This window comes from Sus scrofa, chromosome 9, assembly GCF_000003025.6.
Source record: "Sus scrofa isolate TJ Tabasco breed Duroc chromosome 9, Sscrofa11.1, whole genome shotgun sequence".
NCBI classification, from domain to species: Eukaryota; Metazoa; Chordata; class Mammalia; order Artiodactyla; family Suidae; genus Sus; species Sus scrofa.
Window position 1 is genome coordinate 65,811,885 of NC_010451.4, and position 26,463 is coordinate 65,838,347.

The 26,463-nt window shown below is 43.2% G+C and overlaps 2 protein-coding genes across 6 annotated transcripts in view; both read right to left on the minus strand.

Moving 5' to 3' along the window:
* The window catches only part of RBBP5 (RB binding protein 5, histone lysine methyltransferase complex subunit), a 37,957-nt gene extending 28,160 nt beyond the window's left edge, over positions 1-9,797 (minus strand). For 2 of the 3 annotated variants that reach the window (XM_003482656.4, XM_003482655.4), the window contains exon 1: positions 9,630-9,797. In XM_003482656.4, the coding sequence (XP_003482704.1) occupies positions 9,630-9,648 (19 nt within the window). In that variant the 5' untranslated portion in view covers positions 9,649-9,797. The remainder of the gene's footprint in view (positions 1-9,629) is intronic. The other variant, XM_013979609.2, reaches the window with a different exon arrangement.
* DSTYK (dual serine/threonine and tyrosine protein kinase) overlaps positions 21,166-26,463 on the minus strand; it is a 58,975-nt gene continuing 53,677 nt past the window's right edge. For 2 of the 3 annotated variants that reach the window (XM_021063275.1, XM_021063274.1), the window contains 2 exons: positions 24,632-24,766; positions 21,168-23,936 (listed from right to left, as the gene is read on the minus strand). In XM_021063275.1, coding sequence (XP_020918934.1) covers positions 23,749-23,936; positions 24,632-24,766 — 323 coding nt within the window. In that variant the 3' untranslated portion in view covers positions 21,168-23,748. Of the gene's footprint in view, positions 23,937-24,631; positions 24,767-26,463 lie in introns of all 3 variants that reach the window. The other variant, XM_003130102.5, reaches the window with a different exon arrangement.

Genomic DNA, 26,463 nt, shown 5'->3' on the forward strand with positions numbered 1-26,463 from the left:
GCATATGTATGTATGTTCATTAACCGCTGAGCCACACGGGAACTCCTGAATATATACTTAAAGAAAATAAAAACACTAACTCTAAAAGATACATGCACCCTAATGTTCACAGCAGCATTATTTACAATATCCAATATATGGAAGCAACCTCAATGTCCACCAACAGACAAAGAAATTACAGGGTGTGTGCATATGTGTGTGTGTTTATGTGCCCATATGTATGACTATTTATTTACATAATGAAATATTTCTCAGCCATAAAAAAGAATGAAATTTTGCCACTTGCAACAACATGGATGGACCTGGAGGGTATTATGATTAGTGAAATAAGTCAGACAGAAACAAATTCTGTACATTATATGTGGAATCTAAACAATAAAACAGGAGCCGTTGTGGCTCAGTGGAAACAAATCTGACTAGTATCCACGAGGACACAGGTTTGAGCCCTGGGCTCACTCAGTAGGTTAAGGATCCAGCGTGCCATGAGCTGTGGTGTAGGTCGCAGACATGGCTTGGATCTGGCGTTGCTGTGGCTGTGGAGAAGGCTGGCAGCTACAGCTCTCATTCAATCCCTAGCCTCGGAACTTCCATGTGCCACAGGGTTTGGCCCTAAAAATATTTATAAAATAAAATAAAAAATAAAACAAATGAAAGAATATTACAACACAGAAACAGGCTCACAGATGTAGAGGACAAACTAGTGGTTACCAGAGGAGAGAGTGAAGAAAGGAGCAAAATAGGGGCAGTGGATTAAGAAGTACAAACTACTATATATAAAAAAGCTATGAGGACATACCATACAGCATGGGGAATACAGCCAATAACTTATAATAACTTTAAATATAATCTATAAAAATACTGCACCACTATGCTGTACACCCAAAACATAATACTATATATCAACTATATGACAATTAAAAAAAAAAAAAAAGATATCTACTTGGGAGTTCCCAGTTGTGGCTTAGCGGGTTAAGAACCTGACAGTGTCCATGAGGATGTGAGTTCAATCCTTGGCCTCGCTCAGTGAGTTTAGGATCCCGCATTGCCTCAAGCTGCAGCACAGGTCCAGATGCGGCTCATATCCCTGCCGCTGTGGCTGTGGTGTAGGCAGGTGGCTGCAGCTCAAATTTGACCCCTAGCCTGGGAACTTCCATGTGCCCCAGGTGTGGCCCTAAAAAGCGGGGGTGGGGGGAGAAAAACTCAGCTCATCTCAGGTGCTTTAGTTGGAGCCTGAGCAAGAATACTGTCAAGTAGGGTTATGGGAGGGAGCACAAAGCCACTTCCTAAGAATGCTCAAGACCACTTTCATGTTCTTCATCCTCCCATCATCTAACATTGAACATTTTGTTACAATTTAGATTCTTGGGCTTGGTTTTAGGGACCATGAAAGGGGGGAAAAGATGCCCAAATACATAGATGCCAAAGAAATAAAACCAGGTCTGATTTAATGTCATAATACACTTGATAATTCAAAAAAACATGAATGACTTTCATACAAAAGATGCATTTCCAAAACTGATTCCTAAAGAAAAATTCTTGACTGATCAACGAGGCAGGAACACACTGAAAAGTTGGTTGTTAAAGAGTTCCCATTAAAATAATTTTTAATTTAAAAAAAAAAAGGGACAGCAGGCCCATATGGTGTTACGAACAATTTCTCCTAAATCTCAAGGCACAGATATTAGTGTTTGATAAAGCCAACACAGATGATACCAAAACCTGATACAGATGGTACAAAAAAGAAAAGTCTCTTTCACTTAAGAACATAAATGATACAGGATATTTCACCTTTAGATTCTGCAGAAATGAAAAATAATTTCTAGCATCGTATACTATGATAACCAAATTCTAAATACGAAAAATCTGGAGTTATTATTCTACCACTTAGGAAGGCATAATGATATGGGGTGAGGGAGAGGGCAGGGATGTTACAGGCCTAATCCAAACTCACTCCAGACAAACAAACAATAGCACAAGGCACTCTATATCCTTGGTCAAAAATGTTTAAGAGCCATACAATCCTGAGTAGATGCTAAAAAAAAAATAAATTTGCTAAAACTCAACAGCCCATTCTAATAATAGCCACTACTAGCAGAAGGCTATACTAAATGATAAAAACTATTGACCAAAAACAATTACCATTCCAAAAGATAAAATATTAAAACCACTTCCATTAGTACCAGCAACTAGAAAGGGATATATCACCATTATTAGTTAGTATCCTCTAAGAGGTTCCTGCCAATGGAATAAGAAAGTGAAATAACTAGTTTAAACATTGAATATAGGCGATAAAACTATTTCTCTTTTGCTGATATCACTGAATACCAAGAAAACACAAGAAATTCTAACTAAAAAGAACACCCAAATTAATAAAACAATAAGGCAAGGGGGTTTGATCCATGAAAAACATTCAAATGTTAATAGCTTTTCTCTGTATTAACAATTAATATCCCAAAATGGAAATGAAGGGAAAAAATTCCACTCACGATGGCTACAAACATAAATATGTAAGGTGAAAAAATGTAGTAAGAAACATACGGGCCATGTATGAAGAAGAAAAGTATAAAATGTTAGTCAAGACCACAAAATCTGAGTAAGTGAAAGACAATCTATATTCTGAGATTGGAAAGCTTAATGGCTGTCTCCAAAAATGATTAAATCTAATGCAATTCCAGATGGATTAAAGATGTATGTAAAAAAAGTTCTAAATGTACTATAAGGTCGCTGATATATGATAGAGATGACATTTTAATTTAGTGAGGATTTTATTCCAATTCCTCTCTTGTCACATACAAAAATAAATTTTAAGTAAATTAATGATTTTTAAAAACAAAAATCTTAGAAGAAAATCGAGGCAATCCCATGTATAATTCAGGATGGGGAAGACCTTCATCAAGTTAGGAAAACCAAAAGAAAAGAGAAAATATACTTGACTGCATAAAAACTGGGACATTTTGCATCTCAAAAGTTCCCATCAATAGCCAAAAGATTTAGAAAAAATCTGCAATGCAGATGATGGATAAGACTTGATACACATCGATAAAAACAATCAAAAAGAAAAGATAAAAACAATGAACAAATAAATCACAAGAGAACAAAATGAGATGGCCTCTAAACCAAGGAAAACATCAAACTCAGCTGGAGTCAGAGAAATGTAAATCAAAGCAAAAACGAGGCTCAGGGGTTAGCGAACCTCACTAGAATCCACGAGGACTCGGGTTTGATCCCTGGCCTTGCTCAATGGGTTAAGGATCCTGCGCTGCTGTGGTCATAGTGGTGACCAACAGCTGTAGCTCCGATTGGACCCCTAGCCCGGGAACCTCCATATGCTGCAGGTGCGGCCCTAAAAAGACAAAAAAAAAAGTAAAAATGAGATGACATTTTCATCAGAGAGGAAAATTTAGAGAGAGAACACTGCTGGGGGGGAATGCGGATAAAGAGATATTTTCATACACTGCCTATTTTTATAGGGAATTTTAAAAATTTACTTATTTATTTTTGTCTTTTTGCCATTTCTTGTGCTGCTCCTGTGGCATTTGGAGGTTCCCAGGTTAGGGGTCGAATCGGAGCTGTAGCTACCAGCCTACGCCAGGGCCACAGCAATGCGGGATCCGAGCCTCGTCTGCAACCCACACCACAGCTCACCGCAACGCCGGATCCTTAACCCATTGAGCAAGGCCAGGGATCGAACCCACAACCTCATGGTTCCTAGTCACTGCACCACGATGGAAAGTCCCCTATTTTTGCTTTTAAATAGATGCTGTCAGATTCCTTTTCCAAAAGGCTATAATAATTCCCATTAAAATTCCCTATAGGAGTTTTTTTGGCCATCCCTTAGCATGTGAAGTTCTCGGGCCAGAGTTCAGATCTGAGCAAATTATCATTAACCCACTGTGCCCACGTGCGGATCGAACCTTTGTCCCAGCACTCCAGAGACACCGCCAAGTCCACTGAGCCATAGTGGGAACTTTAGAGAAAATTTTATTGGTGTTATTTAAGTGAAAAAAACCAAGACACAAAGTGTATATAATATAATCTCACTTTTTGTTAATATATGTATATATACATCTAAGTATAGGCATAGAGAAAAAAACAGGAAAGGAGATACATGGGATTATCAACAAAGAATGGAGAAGGCAAGGGAAAAGGACCACTTTTTTAAAAAAGCATTTATAGTTAAGTTAAAATTATAGATATCATGAGTGGGTATCTACACAAATACATTAAAAATCATTAGTTCTATTATCCCCTAACGTGTAGGCATAGTATCTCACAGCATTAAGAAAGCACGTTGCCCAAAAAATGTGTATAAAAAGGGTCTATTTCTATAAAAACAAAAAACAAAGCCTTTACAAATTTATTTAATTATAGTCACATGAGCAAGAAAAGCGTATAAACTACAGACAGTTACCATTTGGAGAAGAGGAAAAAGGCAATTTTTTCTGCATGTATATTTGTACTGTTTCCACTGTTGTGATAAATATGTACTGCTTTTATTTGAAGCATGAAATTAAAGAATTTTAATGAGTTTCCTAGACACAAACTCATGCCGGCTTATCATCTTTTTTAAGTGCTTAAACCTGCACGTATCATTAACAGCTACCACTAAATGCTTGTGTGTCAGACTCCATACTAAGATCGTAAATGTTTTCTCATTCAGTCCTTTCAATTCACTATTATCACTACATTCCATTTCACAAAGTTAGGGTTAGAGGTAAGGTCATTCCCCAAACTGACATAGTTGAGACCTGACCAAGAAATCATACTTTTTTTTTTTTTTTTTTTTGGTCTTTTCTAGGGCCGCACCTGCGGCATATGGAGGTTCCCAGGCTAGGGGTCGAATCGGAGCTATAGCCGCTGGCCTACACCAGAGCCACAGCAACGCAGGATACCAGCCGTGTCTTTGACCTACACCACAGCTCACGGCAACTGCGGATCCTTAACCCACTGAGCGAGGCCAGTGATCGAACCTGCAACCACATGATTCCTACCTCATGGTTCCTAGGTGGATTTGTTAACCACTGAGCCTCGACAGGAACTTCAAGAAATCATACTCTTAACTACACAAAAATCTTGCCCAAATTTGACCTTAAGATTACCAGGCTATGATTTGCAAATGGCACCTGCTCTTTACTGAAAGTAGTCAAAATTCCCCCCATTCTCCTTTCTTTCAGCATGACTTCCTTTCTTTTCCCAAATCTCAAAGATCCCCAAAATTACTTCACAAGCAAGCTCCTTCAAGGCCAAGGAATATAATTCAACCAAGAGAAGTGAGCTAAGTGAGCTAACCACAATCTCTACCTATTGAGGGCTTTTCTTGACAATAACCCATGACCATTTTATTTGCCCCCCCCCCACAAATCATCCTTTCCCCAGAGAAGGCAAAAGAAAAATAAGAAAGTTAAGCATTCCACTTTCCCATTGCCTATAAACCTCAAATTAAAGGCACAAAAGATAGCTGCTGAGTGCTGAATGAATAATTTTGGTATTACACCATCTGGCCCAACCAAGCAGAAAATTTCTCTTCACACTCCACATAATATTAAAAACCCTTTCTAGGTGCCTCAGTTTTAGTCTTGGCCTTCAATCATGTTAGCTTTCCTGACACGATTCTGAAGAGCCTGTGCCACCGTCACATGCTCACTTCACCAATGTGTCCTTCTCTTGTACGTCTTCGGAATCTGAATTTAGACTGCTTTCAGTGCCATTGCACCAGTTCCTGTGTGAAACTGCCTGCCTATTTCAAGTGCCTGCCTCCACCTCTTTTTCCAGCTAGAATCCTTTCTCCATATTATTTTTTTAGCTTTCTAGCCCTGTCAAGCCTTCTTCCAGTCTCACGACATGGCCAATTATTTATTCTCTAAATTGCCAAACATCCACTTCCTAAAAGACTTAAGTTATCACAAGCTCTAAAATTTCATGGTCCTTTTCTCCAGTAGAAGTATTTTCTACTTGCCAACCAACTCCTCCCTATTATAATATTAAGTCCAGAGCAGTAGTTTCCATTCCACTTCCTCAATCTAACAGGTGATGACACAGTTGGTGGCATTTCTTTTTAAAGAAATGCAACTTGCAGGTGGCTAAATACCTGATCTCACCCCACCCCAATCTGATGCCATTGCTACCGTAAGTACTACATTTCCTTGCCTCCAGTCTTGCCTCCCTCATCAATCCTTAACAAAGCCGCTGCAGCCAACTTTCTAAGCCCCAAATCTCATGTCACTCACCTGCTGAAAAAATCTCCCTTGTGAAACTACATGCTAAACTCCTAAGTGTAATTTTAAAAAGCAATTTTAATCTGGCAGTATTTTCTGTTTTATATGGAAAATATATTTCCAAAATATATTTCTTACTGTGAGATGCAGTAAAAATAAGTTCAGGAGGAGTTTCAGTCATGATGCAGTAGTTGACTAGAAACCATGAGGTTGCAGGTTCGATCCCTGGCCTTGCTCAGTGGGTTGGGGATCCGGCGTTGCTGTGAGCTATGGTGTGGGTCGCAGACGTGGCTCGGGTCCCGAGTTGCTATGGCTCTGGGGTAGGCTGGCAGCTGTAGCTCTAATCAGACCCCTAGCCTGGGACCCTCCATATGCTGCAGGTGCGGCCTCAGAAAAGACAAAAAAAAAAAAAAAAAGTAAGTTTGAAAAACTCTTACTTAATTTTGTATCTCCAATGCATATTGCCTGATAACAGCAAGCGCTCAGAAAATAGCTGCAGAGGTACCTTGAGTGTCCACATTAAGAACACCGAGGTATAGGGAGGTTCCAAGGCCAGGGGTTGAATCGGAGCTATAGCTGCTGGCCTAAACCACAGCCACGGCAGCCAGGGATCAAACCTCATGGTTCCCAGCTGGATTCGTTTCCACTTCGCCACGACAGGAACTCTGTTCCTTTCTCTTTTTTATCTGCAATAACTTTCTTGCTGTATCAATCAGTCATTCCCATAGATTTGTATCTTCTGAATCCAGCCAACCTTCTTTTGAAATGTCTAACATTCCACTGCTAAATATTCCTTCCTGGAGTTCCTGTCGTGGTGCAGTGGAAACAAACCCGACTAGGCACCATGAGGTTGGCGGTCGATCCCTGGCCTCGCTCAGTAGGTTAAAGATCTGACGTTGCAGTGAGCTGTGGTGTAGGTCGAAGATTCGGCTTGGATCTGGTGTTGCTGTGGCTGTGGCAAAGGATGGCAGCTGTAGCTCTGATTAGACCCCTAGCCTGGGAACCTCCATATGCATGGGTGCCGCCCTAAAAAGCAAAAAATTCCTTCTTAAGTTTTACTTTCATGAATCTTTGGTATCATTCAAGAGAAATCTTTCCCATGACTCTTCTATCTCTTTCAAGGTATGGGCCTATTACCTTTCCTCCACCCTGAAGTTTTTAAAAATAAGGATCAACCCTTTGTCTCTATTTCATTTCCCACATCTTCCCGAAATCACTATAATCTGGCTTCCATTCAAGTTGCTGAGGAGCCTCAAGTTGCCTGAGAACTAAATAGGATAGCGCTTCCTTGGCTCTTAGCCTCAACTGCTCTCCGACTGTTTCTATGGAAGACACCACACCGACCTGTATTCTCTTCTACCTCTACACGAATAAATATATGAAAAGCACTCAAAAATAGGCCGAGCTCATAGTAAGTACTATATAACTGTTAATCGATATATTATCATTTATTATTCCTCTTATCCCCTAAATATAGATGACTGCCCAAGACTCTGTCCTCAGCAGTTCTCTTTTCTTCCTCTCCCACTTTCTCCCTGGGTCTTAACATCTACCAACAAGGTTTTGATTAGCCCACCTGTAGGAGGATTACAAATCTCTCTTGTAAATCCAAATCCATCTCCTGAACCCCAGGGTCCACACTCAACATGTCCAATGCTAGCTGTCTTTTCCAAATGTCCTTAAATGTTTGTGAATAGCACCACATTGGTTCCCATTATTTTTCACTTCGCTTTCTTACCACCACCACCACCATCGGCAATCAATTTTCAAACTGTGTTGACTCAACCCTCTCAAAGTCTTTTCTTTCCACTTTCTAGCTCAAACCTTTTTTTTTTTTTTTTTAAAGCTCAGATTTTCTTTATCTCTCAACTACTCCAGTCCTCCAAACTGGTTTCATCACCCAAAACTCAACTACGCACTGGTGTTGCACACATCTTTCTTTTTAAAAACTCAGCTCTGATAGAATTACTTAGCAAGTGAAAGCCCTTCAATGGATCTTTCCTACTTTCCTTAAAGAGAACAACTTTTCAGCTAGGAATTCAAAAGCCTACACAAAATGGGTGGCACCAACCCCATTTCTTGGTCTTTTCTATATTCACAGTACCCACAACCTAGCCAATATCCACTTAAACATCCACTCAAAACTTCAAGTTCTCCACAGGTTTTACTAGCTTGTTTTTCTCTATTTCCTTTCTTCCCCTGTCCCAAAGACATTCACTCCTTCTTCCATTTTTTTTTTTTTCTTTTTTGGTCTTTTTAGGGCTGCACCTTTGGCATATGGAGGTTCCCAGGCTAGGGGTCGAATCAGAGCTGTAGCTGCTGGCCTACACCACAGCAATTTGGGATCCAAGCTGAATCTGTGACCTAAACGCCACTACAACGCCAGATCCTTAACCCACTGAGTGAGACCAGGGATCGAACCTGCATCCTCTCATGGATGCTAGTCAGGTTCGTTTCTGCTGGGAACGTCTCCCTCTTCTAAACGCTCTTAGTACTTAGCAAAGACTCTTAAAGGGTGGCGCATGTTCTGCAACAAGTTATGGCTATTTCCAACTGCCTTACTCTCCATGCTTAACAAAAAAATTCTTGAAGGTAAAGACTATTCCTTAGATAGTTCTATAGTCCTTTGGACTGCCAGCAAATCTATGAAAAAAAAAATTTTTTTTTAAAGAGGAGCATAGCCATTGAAAATAGCAAGTCACTTAGAAGTTCTTGAAAACCTCAGACATCCCTAGGTTACAATGCTAAAGATTACCTAATGAAAACCCAGAAGGATCTAGAGTTTACAAACAACTTGGTTAAAGGGTAAGGAGTAAATGCATCAAAGAGAGTGACAAAACACAACTGCCCTGGAGTTCACCCCTCAGTGTTTTACATGTCCCTGAGAGTTAAAGACCTTGAATAAAAAGACAAGGCAACTGGATTCCAGTGCCAACTATACCATTTACTTGCTTTATGCCTTCAGTACCCTCTAAGCCCTTTTCCACTTATTCAACGAAGGACTTGTATACAAGTTCCTTCCTTTAGGCATCCCGTGTTTCTACAAAAAGAATGAACCTACCCAGGCACTCAAAACCCTGACAAGTGTTCAAAGCTTTACCTCAAGCCTCACTTCCTCAGATTCCTTCTCCAGGACTCTGGTCCTGCTTGCTTTGGATCCTTGTAATCGAAACTAAGTCACAAACTATCTGTCCCTATCGCTCCACAACTGAACTGCAAGGTGGCCTCAGGAAAAGCAATGCATTCTGTTCGGGTCGAAGCTAGGCTTCCTCCCCCTGCTGCTGCTCCATATCGAAGCGCCCAAAGATCCATCGCAGAACTGTGTCCTTAGTGTTGCAGCCTGAGTCCCCTCCGCCCGGTTCCCTCCTTTCCAGGACCAAGGGTTCTCTAAGACGCAGCCACAGTCCTCCTCACCCAGCAACTCGAGGTTCATCCCTGAGGACTCTGGCCGTCTGCTCTCAGCTCCAGCAACGACACCTTCTCCCCCGCCCTCTTCCAAAACCTGCGTCTAAATCGGGGGCGCCGCAAAGAGACTGGCGCAAGCTCCGTAGACTTTATGGTTTAGAAGACCCCGCGGCTTCCGCTTTCTTCCCTCGCCTGCCTTGTTCGTTTCAAGCGGGCTGTCCATATATTTGCCTAACCAAAAAGAAGAACAAACGCTCTCGAAATCGTTTGACTATGACATTTCTTAAGGAATAAAAATTCCATCGTCAGTCACTTATTTAAAAAGTTCAGGAATCTGAGACTGTTTCCTCTCGGATCACGTATGCGAGCTAAAAAGTTTAGGCATATAGTTAGACTACTAATCCTTCTGTGTTGTGTGTGCGGTCGCGTTGTCCCGGCGGGCTGCCTCAGATGCCGCAGGAAAGGTTCCGGCCAAGTCCCGCTGAAGTAACGCAGTGGGAAAGGCCGGCCTCAGAGCTCGCGCGTGGAGTGCAGCTGTCACGGTCAAGGAGGTACTTACCCTGTATGTAAGTTAGTTATCGTGTATCTGGCTCAGTCCCGTGAAAATTATTGCACATTTGTAAAGCTGTGCCTTCCATCCCACAGAAATGTACGATAGCGTTTATCTAAGGATTTACCTGGTGCCCAGCGTTGACCAGGACACTGAAGATGAGTTGGTGTGAGAAGTGGCTGAGTTCTCAGACAAAACTGTGATGAAATACCCAAAGCAACTAAAGAAGGCAGTTGATGAAACTAACGAATTTTGTATAAACAGGTTTTGCCTCTGAGTGCTGTGGGCTATGACAAAAAGCAAAGATGGGCATAGGCTGGATGCCAAAAAATAGAACTGGAGCTAGATCCCCTTACGTAGACTGTAATTCCAGCTCCACTGCTTACTGACTTCACCCCTTGGACAGTATCTTATCCTCTGTGCCTCGGTTTTCTTGTATGTATAGTGGGGGTAGTGCTTAAAGCTTTATTGTGAAGGTTAAATAAGTTAACACATATAAAACACTTGGAACAGCAAATATCCAGTAAAATGGTAGCTATTATGACTTTCTCCTAAATTATCTCACTTCCTTGAGACCATTAGGGTAGCTGTTGGCCTCATTTGACCAAGTGTAGTAATTGAGGCTCAGAGTTATTAGGCAGAAAAATCACAGGCCCAAAATGGTATCACTTGTACTAAAGCCCATGATACCTAATCTAGATCTTATTCCTGACCTAACTGCAATTTCAACCTTGACCAGAAATGTAATCTTTTTTTTTTTTTTTCCGCTTTTTAAGGCCACACCTGCAGCATATGGAAGGTCCCAGGCCAGGGGTCGAATCGGAGCTACAGCTGCCAGCCTACACCACAGCCACAGCAATGGGGAATCTGAGCCATGTCTGTGACCTATACCACAGCTCACGACAACGCCGGATCCTTGACCCACTGAGTGACATCAGGGATCAAGCCCATGTCCTCATGGATACCAGTCAGGTTCGTTTCCTCTGTGCCACAACAGGAACTCTGAGAAATATAATCTTCATTGGCTAGTCTGGAATCTTCTGGTCAGCACCAATGAGGTAATGTGTCACTTGGGCCCTTGCCACCTCTCCCCTCTCCAGCACGCCCCGTAGAAGGGGCAATATGCATGATAAAACCCTTGCCTTTAACCTGGGCCTAAAAATAAGCCTTTCTTTTCTTTTACTAGTAGCTCCCTTACCTTCTTCCTAGAAAAAGCTTCCATTTTGTACAGTCCTTCAGGGTGCCCTTCTCTTTACTAGATAGGATGCTGCTCGATTCATGACTTGTTTAATAATGCCAATTAGATCTTCAGGGTTGAGGTTTGTTTTTTAACAGGCAGTTTGCATTCCTTCACGTATCTAAAACACTGCCTAAATGTCATCCAAGGTATTGTTACCACCAGCAGTGGTATATAGGAGTATTTCTAAACACTCTTGTAATCATTTGTTATTATCAGTTCTCTCAAACTCTGCCCATTGGATAGGTGATAAAATGTCACTGTTACATTTATTTCATAATGAGGGTGAACAGCTTATCACATGTCTAAATGTGTACTTTTCTCCTCTGTGAGATGACCAGTTCATCTCCTTTGCCTATTTTGGGGGTGGAGTACTCATTTTGTTAGGGTTTTTCTTTTTGTCCATTTTTTTTTTTTTCTTTTTACAGCTGCACCTACGGCAAATGGAAATGCCCAGGCTGTGGGTCAAATCAGAGCTGCAGCTGCTGACCTGCACCACAGCCACAGCAATGCAGGCTTACAGCAACAGTGGATCCTTAACCCACTGAATGAGGCCAGGGATGGAACCTGAATCCTCAGGGACACTATGTCAGGTTCTTAACCCACTGAGCCACAGTGTGAACTCCCCATCTTGTAGGATTTTTAAGCAAGGAGTAATTATGATCAGATTGATATTTAAGAAAGAAAATAAGGATAGTGTGGAGTAGAAATTGATTAGAGGGATGGAAAACAATTAGAGTACGATGTTAATCTAGCAGAGATGAATGACAGGTAACTCAAAGCCATGGTGGAGGAAAAAGAGAGAAGATAGCGCACTGCAAAAAGATGTACCAGACAGAACTGACTGAATGGGAAATTCCACACACACCTTTTGTGTGTGGAAAGTAATAGAAGGCCAGGAGTCTAGTATGACTTCCATATTTCTACTTTGGGTAGCTCCATTTGCCAAAGTAGAGAAGGCAGGAAAACGAATAACTTTGTCAAGAGTAATGAAGAGTATGCCGCCGTGGGACACATCGGGTTTAAGGAGCCTGTGAAAAATTCAAGTGACCTCACAGATGTGGAGTTCAAAGATGTCTAAGCTAAACATCTACTATACTTCATCAATTCTAATATGGACACTTTTCTACATTTAAAAATCTCCGAAATGGAGTTCTCGTGGCGCAGCAGAAATGAATCTGACTAGTATCCATGAGGTTGTGGGTTCGATTCCTGGTCTCCCTCAGTGGGTTAAGGATCCGGTGTTGCTGCATGCTGTGGTGTAGGTTGCAGACGTGGCTCGGATCCTGCATTGCTGTGACTGGCGTAGGCCGGCAGCTGTAGCTTCCATTAGCCCCTTAGCCTGGGAACCTCCACATGCCACAGGTGTGGTCCTAAAAAGAAAAAAAAAAAGAAAAAGTCTCTCCACCTCCAAGTCTGTCTCTGAAAGCCTCCTGAGCTTCTGCCCAGGGATCACCTCTCTTAGGAGAGAAAAGAGAAAACAGCAGAGATCTTTTTCCCCAGCTTCTCATTCCACTTCCTAGGTCTTCATGATACCAAATGGTGAAACATGTCTAAAGTTGGTTCTGGCACCAGAAGCTGAAGGAGAAACAAGTGTAAATCTGGGGCTGAAGAACTCAGGCTCTGAGGTCTGCCAGCTCTGGCTCCAGCCTTGGGGTCAAGGACAGGGGCTGTGCCTTCTCCTGAGTGCTGTGGCAGAGACCATGGACTTCTTCCCTGCAGCCTCAAGGTAGGACAGTTTTGAAGTGTTCCCTCGGATCCATAGCTCTGCAGGTATGGTCTGGGGCCTCCTTTGCAGCTTCATTACACTTCAAATTCTTCTCTGCTTGTTCTTTGTTTTGTTTTGTTTTTTGCTTTTTTTTAGAGCTGTACCTGCAGCATATGGAAGTTCCCAGGCTAGAGGTTGAATCATAGCTGCAGTTGCCAGCCTACTAAACAGCCATAGCAATGCAGGATCCGAGCTGCGTCTGCAACCTACACCACAGCTCATGGCAATGCTGGATCCTTAACTCACTGAGCAGGACCAGGGATGGAACCCAAGTCCTCATGGATGCTAGTCGGGTTTGTAGTCCGCTGAACCACAACGGGAACTTCCCCCTGTGCTTGTTCTTGCTTCCTTCACATCTCTAAGGTGTTGATCCTAAGTAGTCTAGAGACCTCCCCAATAACTTCCTGCAGATAAATATCCGTCTCCGAGCCTGTTTCTCAGGGAACTAAACCTATAGGAACATGACTCATGGCCTACAAGGTCCTTCATGATCTGGCCCCTGCCGATCTTTCTAGTCTTATTCTCTCCAGTGCCCCCTTGCACCCTACTCCTCAGCTCATCAAACTCTCAATTCCCCAGACACCAAGTTCTGTCTTGCTCTGTGCAAATTTGTTTCACAGCATTCATTCAATAAATATTCATTATGCTACTGTACCTACCGTGAGGCTCTCAGGAAAGAGGGCATTCTCAAAAGGGGGAACTAAGGAAAATTTAGTGAGAGGGTTTTCTAAAAGATGTAAGCAGGGTTATGGGAAACCAGAAAGCATCCCAAGACTAAAAGCAGTAGGGAGCTCCTTGGGTTGAAGAGGTAAAGGGAAGAGTGGTTAGTGAGAGCTACACTGGAGGAGCTGTAGCTGCAGGCAAGAGCCAGCAGGCAGGAATGGTGACCTTCAGGAAGAAGCCAGCTGCTGCTGACCCAGCCCAGCTGGGAGTGAGGTAGGATGAAAAATTCCCCAATCCCTCTCTCTCTCCCTCTCTCCATCCTCCAAACTCCCACTGGGGCAGCTGAACCCACCTAGAAGCCCCAGAAGTAAAGATGTGGTCCACAGAGCTGGGCGGAGAGGTAAAAGGCTGGATTTGGAGGAGCAAAGAGAGAGCATTCTTTGTAATCCCTGAACAACACGGAATAGCAGTGCCCTCGTGTTGTTTACAATCTCAAAGGGGAAAATAGACTTCCATCAATGAATCATAGAAAAGTAATGAAAATACTAATTCTTTTCATGTTCACATAAAATTTACCATGAGCGAGTGAATCTGTAAAGCAAGTCCCCAGAAAATTTTAAAAACCGGCCTCATAGACCATGCTCTCTGCCCACAATATAATTGTTATAACTGATTAACGAAAACCTAGAGGGATTTATCCTCACACTTTGAAAGTGAAAAACATGCCTATGTACAACTCAGGCAAAGAAGAAATCATAATGGCAATAACAAAAATGTTACATGTTAAAATTTATGGGATGCCCCATAAATAGTTGTATTTCAAGGGAAATTATGAAATTAAATGTTTACATTAAAAAAGAAGAAAAGTTGAAAATGTATAAGCTAAGCATCCAACTTTAGAAGATGGGGGGAAATGGACAATGGAATAACCCTAAAAAGGAGAACAAGTAAGATAATAAAGACAAGAGAAATTAATGAAATAGAAAACAAAAATACAATGGGAGAAACAACCAAACCGAAAGTTCGTTCTCTGAGAAGAAAAGAATGGCTAAACTGCAAAACATTTGCATGTCAGAATAATGTACTGCAGTGACAGATTAAGCTTAAATAAAAGTCAGAGACATATGAGTGAAAATAAGTTATAGAAGGCTAAATACAGGTAATACCATTTTTGTAACGCTTAAGAACAAGCAAAACCTGGAGTTCCCATCATGGCACAGTGGTTAACAAATCCAACTAGGAACCATGAGTTTGCGGGTTCGATCCCTGGCCTCGCTCAGTGGGTTAAGGATCCGGCGTTGCCATGAGCTGTGGTGTAGGTCGCAGACGCAGCTCGGATCCCTCATTTCTGTGGCTCTGGTGCAGGCCAGCAGCTGTAGCTCCAATTCGACCCCTAGCCTGGGAACCTCCAAATGCCGCGGGAGCTGCCCTAGAAAAGGTGAAAAGACAAAAAAAAAAAAAAAGAACAAGCAAAACCAAATTATGTATTGTTTAAGGTACACGTACATTTGGAAAAACTTTTTTTTTTTTTAAGCAAGAGCATGATGAGCACAAGAGGAACCTTGGGGTGGGAGAGAGGCAGGGAACTGGTATCTAGGAGGAGATAGAGGGGCTTCAAAACCATGATAATGTTCTGGTCCACAAATTTACAAGGGTGTTTTTTTTTTGTTTTTTTTTGTTTTGTTTTTTGGTCTTTTTTTGTCTTCTTAGGGCCACACCTGCGGCATATGGAGGTCCCCAGGCTAGGGGTCCAATTGGAGCTGTAGCTGCCGGCCTACACCACAGCCACAACACCACCAGATCTGAACCATGTCTGCAACCTACACCACAGCTCACGGCAATGCCGGATCCTTAACCCACCGAGCAAGGCCAAGGATCGAACCTGCAACCTCATGGTTCCTAGTCGGATTTGTTAACCACTGAGCCATGGCAGGAGCTCCTACAAGGGTGTTAATGTGCTCTTTTGCAGGTAGCAAATAGTAAGTAATAATTTTTATAAGCTGTAAGCAAATCCTGCTCAGTAGAATGTCTCAGACTCACTCTGTATTGTTTCTTTATGTTGCTGGCCTGGAACTGGGAGCAGCCCCCTTAGTTTTTGGACCCTGAGACTTCACATTGAGCGCAGCATTTGCCTCATCCTTTTACCTTCTCATTTCCTGGGTTCCACACACCGAAAGCCTCTGAGTAGATACAAACTACTGTATATAAAGTAAATAAACAATAAGGCCCAACTGTATATTCAATACCTTGTAATAAACTATAATGGAAAAGAATCTGAAAAAGAATACACACACACACATACACATAATGAATCACTTTTCTGTTGACAAGAAACTAACACAACATTATAAGTCAATTATTCTTCAATTTTAAAAAGGCTCTGATTTAGCATATTGCTCGATGCTTGAGAATCTTTCTGATTAATCTCATTGGGAAGCCATGCCAAGAAAACAAGGAAGGGAGAAGAAAGGAAACAGAAGCCAAGTGGGTCTTCTTACAATGAAAAAAAGTCCAGAGATTTAAAAAAAGGTTTTTTTTCTTTTTCTTTTTTGGCTACTCCCATGTCATATGGAGGTTCCTGGACCAGGGATCGAATCCAAGCTGGAGCTGTGACCCAAGCTGCAGCTGCAGCCATTGCACCAGGCCAGGCAGGGATCATTAACACAGGGACCAGCCAGATCATAAACCCGCTGTGTCACTGCGGGAACTCCAGTCCAGAGATTTAAAAATGAACTTCCCAGGAGTTCCCATTGTGGCTCAGCTGGTTATGAACGTAACTAGTATCCATGAGGATGCGGGTTCAATCCCTGGCCTGTCTCAGTGGGTTAAGATCCAGCATTGCCTCGAGATGTGGTGTAGGTCGCAGACGTAGCTCGCATCTGGCATTGCTGTGGTTGTGGCATAGGTTGTCAGCCACAGCTCCAATTCAACCCTTAGCCTGGGAACTTCCATGTGCCGCAGGCTCGGCCCTAAAATTCCAAAAAACAAAAAAAAGAAAGAAAACGTTTCAGATTTGTGACCTTTTGTGCACAGGCTCCAATCTAGAAATCTTCTTTCACAACCTTGTATCCCAGTCATGCCAGAGTGGATGTAGATGTCAAACAGCCTAAGAGCAGACATCTGTCACCGCAGGCTGTCCTGAATCCAGGTCCCTCTTCTAACTGGTCTTGGATTACCTTTCAGGAATTACATCTCCTCCACTGAGTGCAGTTTTAGTGAGCAGGCAAACTTAGGTGCTTGCATCCTACCATCAAATCTGGAGAGGGGAGAGCCTTCCCGGTCTGAACTAATACAGCTAGGGCCTGGGGCCTGAGGCTTGTGCTGGGCCAGTTGAGAAAATTCTCCCTGGCTACAGACACTTAAGGAGTGAAGATAGTTCCCCCCACCTCCCCCGACCCCCACCCCTTTTTTTTTCTCATTTTTGGCCACCCCACAACATACGGAGTTCCTGGGCAGGGATCAGCTCTGAGCTGCAGTCGCCACCCAAGCTGCAGCTGCAGCAGCACTGGATCCTTAACCCACTGTCCCGAGCTAGTGCTCCCAAGTCACCGCCAATCCCATTGTGCCACAGTGGGAACTCCATTTTTCCCATTTTTAAAAATTGTGGTGAAATACATATAACATAAAATAGACCATCTTAGCCATTTTTCAGTGTACAGTTCAGTGGTATTAAAACCATTCACAGTGTTGGGCAGCTATCAGTAGCACCCATGTCCATAACCCCTTGCATCTTGTTAAACTGAAACTCTATACCCTATAAACATTACCTCCCCACCCCCCTTCCCCATCCCCTGGCAACTACCATTCTAATTTCAAACTGGTTTTATGACTTCGACTACTCTAAGTAAGGATGGTTCTTCACAGCCATCATGAAGAGCTGCTTGGGTTCCTACATACTGATTCTGTGAGCCTGAACTTAGAGTTTCCTGTTGATTTTATGAGCCCCTAATGTCTTTCCAATACATATTTCCTTTCTCCTAAATTAGTCATTTCATTCATTTTCTTCCCTTCCTTCCTTCCTCTTTCTTTTTTTCTTTTTCTTTCTTTTGTGTGTGTGTGTGTCTTTTTAGGGCTGCACCCAGGACATGCGGAAGTTCCCAGGCTAGGGGTTGAATTGGAGCTGCAGCTGCCGGCCTACACCACAGTCACAGCAACTCTCAGATCCAAGCTTATCTGCAACCTACACAACAGCTCCTGTCAATGCCAGATCCTTAACCCACGGAGCAAGGCTACTGAACTTCATAGATATAGGCAGGTTTTTTAACCGCTGAGCCATGACTGGAACTCCTCATTCATTTTTTTAAATTATAGGAAAAATAGATGTTCATAGCAGATGAACAATTTAGTAATAGAAATTCAGTACACTGAAGGTTGAGGTTCTTTCCCTAGGAAAACCACTGTTAACGGTTTGGTATGTATCCTTACAAATATTTTCTATGTACATATATAGAGAGATGGACTGATCCTCCAGATAATTTAGAATTTATGGGAGAATGGAAGGGATTTTTACCAAAAAGGGGATCATACTAAATATATTCTTATATATATTATTTTTTTCACTCGATATAGCATAAATGTCTTTCTTGTCAGTACATAGAAATCTGTCATTCCTGGAGTTCCCGTCGTGGCGCAGTGGTTAACGAATCTGACTAGGAACCATAACCCACTGAGCAAGGCCAGGGATCCTTAACCCACTGAGCAAGGCCAGGGATCAAACCCACAACCTCATCGTTCCTTCGGGGATTCGTTTCCGCTGCTCTGCGATGGGAACTCCTATCAGTTATGTATTGCAATTATTCTCTCCAAATTAGTGATTAGTCTAATTTTAGTTTTGGTGTCTTTGGTTGTTGTATATGTTCTTTATAATTTCTATCATTTTTATCTTTATGGCTCCTGATCACATTGAAGAAAGGTCTTCCTGCCCCCAAGCTATAAATGAACATAGTTCCATGCATTTCCTCCTAGGGCAGCAGCACGGTGCAGTGGTCCTCTGTAAGAAGTAGAGGTCCCGGAGCCAGATTTCTTAGCCTCAGATCCTAGCTCTGGTCCCTATCAGTTGCATGACCCTTAATCTCTCTGCCTTAGTTTTCTCACCAGTAAAATGGGTGGAGACTGTGGTGAGGATTAAGTGAGTGAACATATATGCACAGTATTTAGGATGGTGCTGAGCACACAGTAAATAATGTGTGTGCTGTTATCTAGTTCCTTTTCAGTTTTTTTAACATTTACATTTTTGATATACCTTTCTTTGCATGGTGATTTGAGTCTATTTTTTTCTCAGACAGATAGCTAGTTTTATAATACAGTCTGTTTCCCCACTGATTTGAAATGTTATCTTTAGGATAGATTAAGGTGCAGGCTATCTCTAGAAGTGCCCTAAGCGGTCCCAGCCTTAGCACTTTGTTGACTCCTCGGGAACCTGTTAGATAGAAATTCGAAGTTGAATTTAATAATGTTCAGACCCTTGATCTCTCTCCTATGAGCCCCACCCAAACATAGTTTGGAAGGCCACCCCAGTTGCTCTACCTAAGGACAAGCCTGCCAAGGGCTGTGTTCTTGAAAAAGCAGATCTAATCTAAAAATGTGTATACCACAAGGTATTTCCTCTGAGATAATAATGCTAAGAGAGGAAGAGAACTCAGTCGTTCTGAGGATGTAGGAGCATGTAGAGTCTATGCATGAAGATGGGATATGTTTAGCCATCAAGGGTGACTGGAGTTAGTGGAGGGCTTCACAAGGGTAAGAGGGTTATCTACATTATAGATTTTGGTGTACACTGGAAGGCCGAGAACCAGAGATTCAACTTCAGCTTCTCCTTTAAGACTTACTCACAAACACAACTGCTTAAGGTGTGCTGCCATCTCATGGCCAAACCTGTGTTACAATCAAATGACAAGCAGTTAGATCAAAAAGTGAAGCAGCTATAGGAACATGATTATTGAGGCAGAATAGTAACTTGGGTAGTCAGTGCAGGAGCATGGGCTTCGATGCATTCTTTGATAGGGCTATTGATTGACATTTGTGGCTTAAGGGCTCCAGGGAGTAACATCCCCACAGGCCCACAGGGAGTGTACCTACGCCCAGAGGGACATTTTAATCTCTAATCCCCTGTGACTCAGTTTACGGGAAGAGAAGGGCAAAGAAACCATGAGACTTATGGGACATTTCCACCCCTAAGTCCCCTGTTGGACAAGGACTGATAAGGTAACTGGGCAAGGCCAATGGGAGAAAACCACATCTTTCTGGACCCCATGTTGGTACCCCCCCATCTTTAAGGGATACAAACCCCTATAAGACAATAGGGGGGGCTCTTCTCCCCCTCCCAGCTGTCCTGGGAGCTGTTTGCTTTCCTAAAATAAAGACTTTGCTTGCTTGCTGCCTGTGTGTTTGTGAAGTTCATTCTTCCGCTGTGTGAATAAGAACCCGGATTCCAGCAACATCTTTCTGGCATCAATATGGCAATCTAAAACAAAACACACACACCCTCTGGGAGAAGCCATGCTCGAGCTGACGGTCTGTGGTGGCTACTAGCACCGCTCTGCTGGCAGAAGCCTGTGATGGTGTCTGTCAGGCACTGCCCAGTAAGCAAATCTGAATAGCGGGCTGAGCCTAAAAAGAAAGTTCAAATATTCCCAATGCAGATAGGCCTGTATATAGATTCCATGCCCACATTCTCTCTTAGGTAAAAAAGAGTAGCTAGGCTTGTGCATGAGTTCAGAATGTGGCAAGTTTGCGGGAGTTCCAGTCATGGTTTAGTGGTTAACGAACCCGACTAGCGTCCATGAGGTTGCGGGTTTGATCCCTGGCCTCACTCAGTGGGTTAAGGATCTGGCCTTGCTGTGAGCTGTGGTATAGGTCGCAGACGCGGATCAGATCCTGCGCTGCTGTGGCTGTGGTATAAGCAGACGGCTACAGCTCCAATTCAACCCCTAGCCTGGGAACTTCCATATGCTGTGAGTGCGGCCTTAAAAGAAAAAAAAAAAAAATGTGGCAAGTTTGTGCTGAAAAGAGGCTGGCAGAAAGGGTATGAGCCCAGGAGAGGCTCTGAAAAATAAATTGTTATCACTCTACTTGGCCTCCCTCTTCTGTGCTGTTCTACCTCCCCTTCCGCGGCCCCAGCCCCTGGTAGCAGTCATGTCCAGTACACGGAGAGCGAGAGTGATCATGGGAGAGGCGCATCAATCTCTGAGAGTGATCATGGGAGAGGAGCATCAATCTCTAAGGCAAATTTAAAGGCCTCTAAGGCAAAGGGGAAATGGAATGGAACAGGGAGTGTCCTGTGGACGCAGGGAGGTAAGGGAAAACAAGAAGCAAACAGATGCAGACCTAAAACGTTAATGTCATCTTTATTGTACAGCACATCTGGTATTTGTGCATCCCGACAAGTATACACAATATAAAATCAAACCTAGCCATTCAAAATTACACTAAATGAAGACTGAACCCATAGTTGCCTCTCTTAAAAAATACACACAATTAACACTGTCCTGCTGTAACAATATTATGGAAAGAGACAGGTAGCACAAGAAGGGAGAGAGTGGAAGAAGTGAAGTTTGTGCCAAAGTTATTTTCTCTTGTTATTGCACTTTTATTCTACACACTTAGTATATTACACTTTCACTTAACACTGGAATAATAAACATTAGTCCTTTAAAACAAACAAAAACATTACATAAACACAGAAGACAACAAGCTGTTCAGACCAATTAATCGCCTTTTCAAGGTGGTCCCCCAATGTCAGGTGTTCACACGTGGTCTCTTCAAATCAGCCCAGTTGGACTGGATGTTAGCAGAGCAGGTGAAGGTAAAAATAAAACCCTTTCAAGAACAGTAGTGCTACTTAAACTCCCCAAGGGAGTCTGCAATACAAGTTTCTCAAGGTCACGCCCTCCCAACTCATTGAAACATCACACTAGCCCCCACCCACCCCATCCCCTTATTTTTATTTAAAAGGATAAAGCTTTTTTTTTTTCTTTTAAAGAAAGAGTGGGTTATTTGATCCAGCAAATTCAAACATCAAGCTTTGAAAACTCAAAGAAAGCAATTATTCTTTTAGCAATGGACTCTTCAAGGGCCATTTATCTCACTCTGACACATAGGGACTTCGCAGTTTCCCTGATTAGTCAGATGGAATACCACACATGCCTTCTCTCCAGAGCAAGGTCAGAGGGAGTCTCTGTTCCCCAAAGTGCTATTGTAATCACCAATCCCCCATGGCTTCTCAGTGCTAAATAGCCCCCAAATAAAGTGTCATTCAGTGCAGTTATCACTTTGCAGCCCTGCCACCCCAAACCACTTCTCTGATCAGGAAAAAACACTTTGACCACAACTCTTTGGCAGCTCAAGCAAAAACGCAAAAAAAAAAAAAACCCAAAAAAAACAAAACGCATTGGATAGCAACAACAGGTACTGTTGAGAATTTCACCCGTCCCCTGTTTCTATCCATGGTCGTAATGTAGCTTTCCCTTCACTCTTTCCTTGAATTTTAGTGTTAAAATTTGGAGAAGGTGCTGCCTAGGCTCTGTCCTCTTGAAACTGATGGAGTCATAGGTGACTCTCTTTGGTCTGGGAAGAACCAGCACAGGTCTCCTTCCCAGAGAAGTGAAAGGCTTGCTCAGTCAGTGAGCCACTCTGCAGAGGATCAAGGGAACCAGGGCTAGCCTGGGGAAACCTCGCCCAAGCGAGAGCATTCCTCCACCCACCCAGAATGACCTTGCCGCTGGCTCCCCAGGCACAAGGGCAGCTGCTCTGGAGCCCCAGGCTCCACCACTTCTGATTGCTCCGCAGGAAGATCCCTCACTTGGTTCTGAAGCAACTTAAGTGACCTGACTTCAAGCACATTAAAAATGGCCAGGTGATCATTTTCAGGCTGGGGTAAACTGCTCTAATGAAGTTGGGAAGAAGGACGGAACACGGTAAGGGTAATTCTTTCGGCCCATCCTTCCTCGTCCCCCAGCCACCATCTCACCTCACGACTTGAGAGCACACACAACCAAAGCTAGGAGGTAAAAATTTCAGGACTTTGGTCTTGTTGAGCCCTCTCCAGTCCAAGTGCTGCCAGACTTTGAATATCTAGTGTCTTCCCAAGTAATATACAATACAGTACATTTTATGGCATCCCATCACTTAAATAATGGGTGCCAAGGAACACGAACCCCAAATTAGCAGACAATGTTATAAAACAAAAGCAAGGTATATGCATGTTATACATATGTATTCCTGTACTCAGCCTGCTGAGTGTTTAAATAACACTTCCAAATATCTACATGTGGACTCTGGCTGGCCTGGGGACTTTCGGGAATATTTTTGCATCTTTTCTCAGAATACTTTTTAAAAAAAATGAACGGTAACCCAGCTACTCGCCCCCTTAGCTAAGCATTAGCCTTTCCCTTGCTCCCTCCCTGTTCAGGCAAAAAATGTGGGGAATCTGCTAGAGAACTGTGTCTGAGAACAGGCTAAGCCACCGGGGAATAAACTGAAAAGGGACTCTGGGTGGGAAAAAACCTAACCCCCCCCATGTGTAAATGGGAGTATGGACTAAGCTGCCCAAAGAATGTTAGGAATGTGGGCTCCACAATGGGAGCACAGAGCCCTGATTAGAGCTGGAGTGAAAAGACCCGCTGGAAAGGGGGACAATGCAAGACCTTCCTTGACAGTTCATACAGAACAGATTTATAGTGCTTTTTAGGCTAAAGGAATAGCTTGGGGGCCCCAGTGAATTGCTGAATGTGCTCCAAGGGCCATCCAACTCTTCACCATCCAGGAGTCATCTCTGCCTGGGAGGGTCTCAGGTTGCCCAGCAAGCATCAATCCCCTCAGGGGCTCTCTTGAATGAGTCAATGTCCAATTCTTCTGCCAAAAGGTGAGGGGAAGGAAAGAAATCAGGAGTGAAAGAGCAAAGTCTTTGCTTTCAAGTAGAATCATCGAGTCCTCGGTTTGGCCTCTCAGAATGTGACTTGCAGAGCCGGTCCATGATGCCCTGGAGCATGGGCTGGACAATGCCCAAGAGAGGCCTCTGAGAGGGGTCACTATCCCAGCAGGCTTCCATCAACTGCCAGCACTCCTCATCAAATACTGGAAGGCGTTCTGGACGGGCCCCTGGAGAGAGGAGCATGGAAATAAGACCAGAGGCAGTGGGAAGGGGAGCAACACGATGAAGCGGCTCGATCAGCTCATAGGCTGATTACCCAGTTGGGTAATGCTGACAAATGCAGTAAGCTTTGGCTGCAAACACTAGGTTAGAACCTAATAGTAACAGTGATGAAAAACTGGAACGCGCTAGCATAGGATGCTGAAGAATTAGAAATTTTAAAGAAAAAAGCATTTTTTTTTTTTTTTTTTTAAAAAAAAACAGCCACACCTGCAGCATATGGAAGTTCCTGGGCTGGGGGTCAAATCAGAGCTACAGCTGCCAGTCTACGCCACACCCACAGCCACACCAGATCCTGAGCTGCATCTGCAGCCTATGCTGCACCTTGTGGCAACACCAGATCCTTAACCCACTGAGCAAGGCCAGGAGTTGAACCTGAATCCTCACAAAGACCATATTAAATCCTCACCCACTGAGCCACAATGGACACTGCTAAAGAAAAAAAGCTGTTCTGAGAGTTCAGAACCACGCTGCCTGGAAGCAAGGGTTTGACCTAAATGTCTTTTCTGGATTCCCTCATGTGGAAATGTGTATGCCATGGAGTGGCCCTCAGAGAGGGTTATGGGACGCCCCAGTGGCAGTGCCTGGTCTCAGTCTGCTCTTGCCAGAGGATAGAGGGCAAAGCGGGGCTCATGGCTCTTACCTCTCCGCACGTTGTTCCAGAGATGGTCTTTGCTGGTACACCTCTCAAATGCCTCGGGGAGCTTGACAGAGCCTGAGCAGATATACCAGAAAAGAATGCCAAAAGCGTAGACATCCACAGAATTGTCATACTTCCCTAGAGCAGGAAAGGGTGACAAGTAGTGAGCCAGGGAGGGAATCAACAGCATCACCACTAACTTGTGTCTGCAGAGGTCTTTACACATTTTTTTCTAAAGCCTTTAACATCCATTATCTTTCTCTTTTTTTTTTAGGGCCACACCCATGGCATATGGAGGTTCCCAGGCTAGGGGTCAAATCGGAGCTGCAGCTGCCAGCCTACACCACAGCCACAGCAATGCCAGATCGGAGCTACTTCTGCAACCTACACCACAGCTCACGGCAATGCTGGATCCTTAATCCACTGAGTGAGGCCAGGGATCAAACCTGCATCTTCATGGATACTAGTCAGAGTCATTTCTGCTGAGCCACAGCGGGAACTCCAACATCCATTATCTTTTATAACAAACCTGTTAGACAGGATACCTTTATAATGCCCATAATAACAAATACTATGGCGCTGGGAGGGCAAAGCTAGAGATTAAGAGAGTCAAGACTGGAACCTGACAAAGGAGAAGGAAAGTAGGACCCTTATTTTAATCGGACAGTCAAAAAGATTAATTCTGAAAGGTCATGTTAGGGAAATAAAGTTGGGAAACACAGATGGGTAGATAGGTTGGAACCAGAATATAAAGATTTTTAGGGAGTTCCTGTCATGGCACAGCAGAAACGAATCAGACTAGGAACCATGAGGTTGTGGGTTCGATCCCTGGCCTTGCTCAGTGGGTTAAGGATCTGGTGTTGCTGTGAACTGTGGTGTAGGTCGTGTTGCTGTGGCTCTGGCGTAGGCTGGTGGCCACAGCTCTGATTTGACCCCTAGCCTGGGAACCTCCATATGCCAGGGGTGTAGCCATAAAAAGGACAAAAAGACAAAAAAAAAAAAAAGATTTTTAAAATCAGATAGATGAGTCTGGATTCAGTGGGCAGTAGGAGTCATTTATGCTTTAGAGCAGAGGGTAACATGAAGAATTTTTTTTTTTTTTTTTTTTGTCTTTTTGCCATTTCTTGGGCCTCTCCTGGGGCATATGGAGGTTCCCAGGCTAGGGGTCGAATCAGATCCGTAGCTGCCAGCCTACACCAGAGCCACAGCAACGCGGGATCCGAGCCGCATCTGCAACCTACACCATAGCTCATGGCAACGCCGGGTCTTTAACCCACTGAGCAAGGCCAGGGATCGAACCACAACCTCATGGTTCATAGTAGGATTTGTTAACCACTGAGCCACGATGGGAACTCCTCCCCAAATGGATTTCTTTCTTGTCTTGCTTACTTCTATTTGGCAATTTTCCTCATATTTCCCCTTCCTCAGTCTCCAGAATTTTCTTTACTCCATAACATGGTTGGACTCTAGAGACAGAAAGACCCAGGCTCCAATGCCAGCCTCATTACTTCTAGCTCAGTGTTTTGAGGTGGGTTTCCTCATGAATCTGGCTTCAACTTAACTTTATCCAGGATATGGACATAAAAATGCATCAATAGCATCACAGAATTGTCATGAGGATCAAATGGAACAAAACATATGATATAATATACCCACACTGCCTAACTTAAAGAATATACTTAATAAAGATACTGAGTTTCCTCCCCACTTACTCTGTTTTCCAGATCTGACTCAATTTCTATCCAAAAAATCTTATCTCTACCACAAAAGCATCAAATGTTTCTCTTCTGAACACCAAGATTATTATATTATGTAGCACTTGATTACATGCTGTC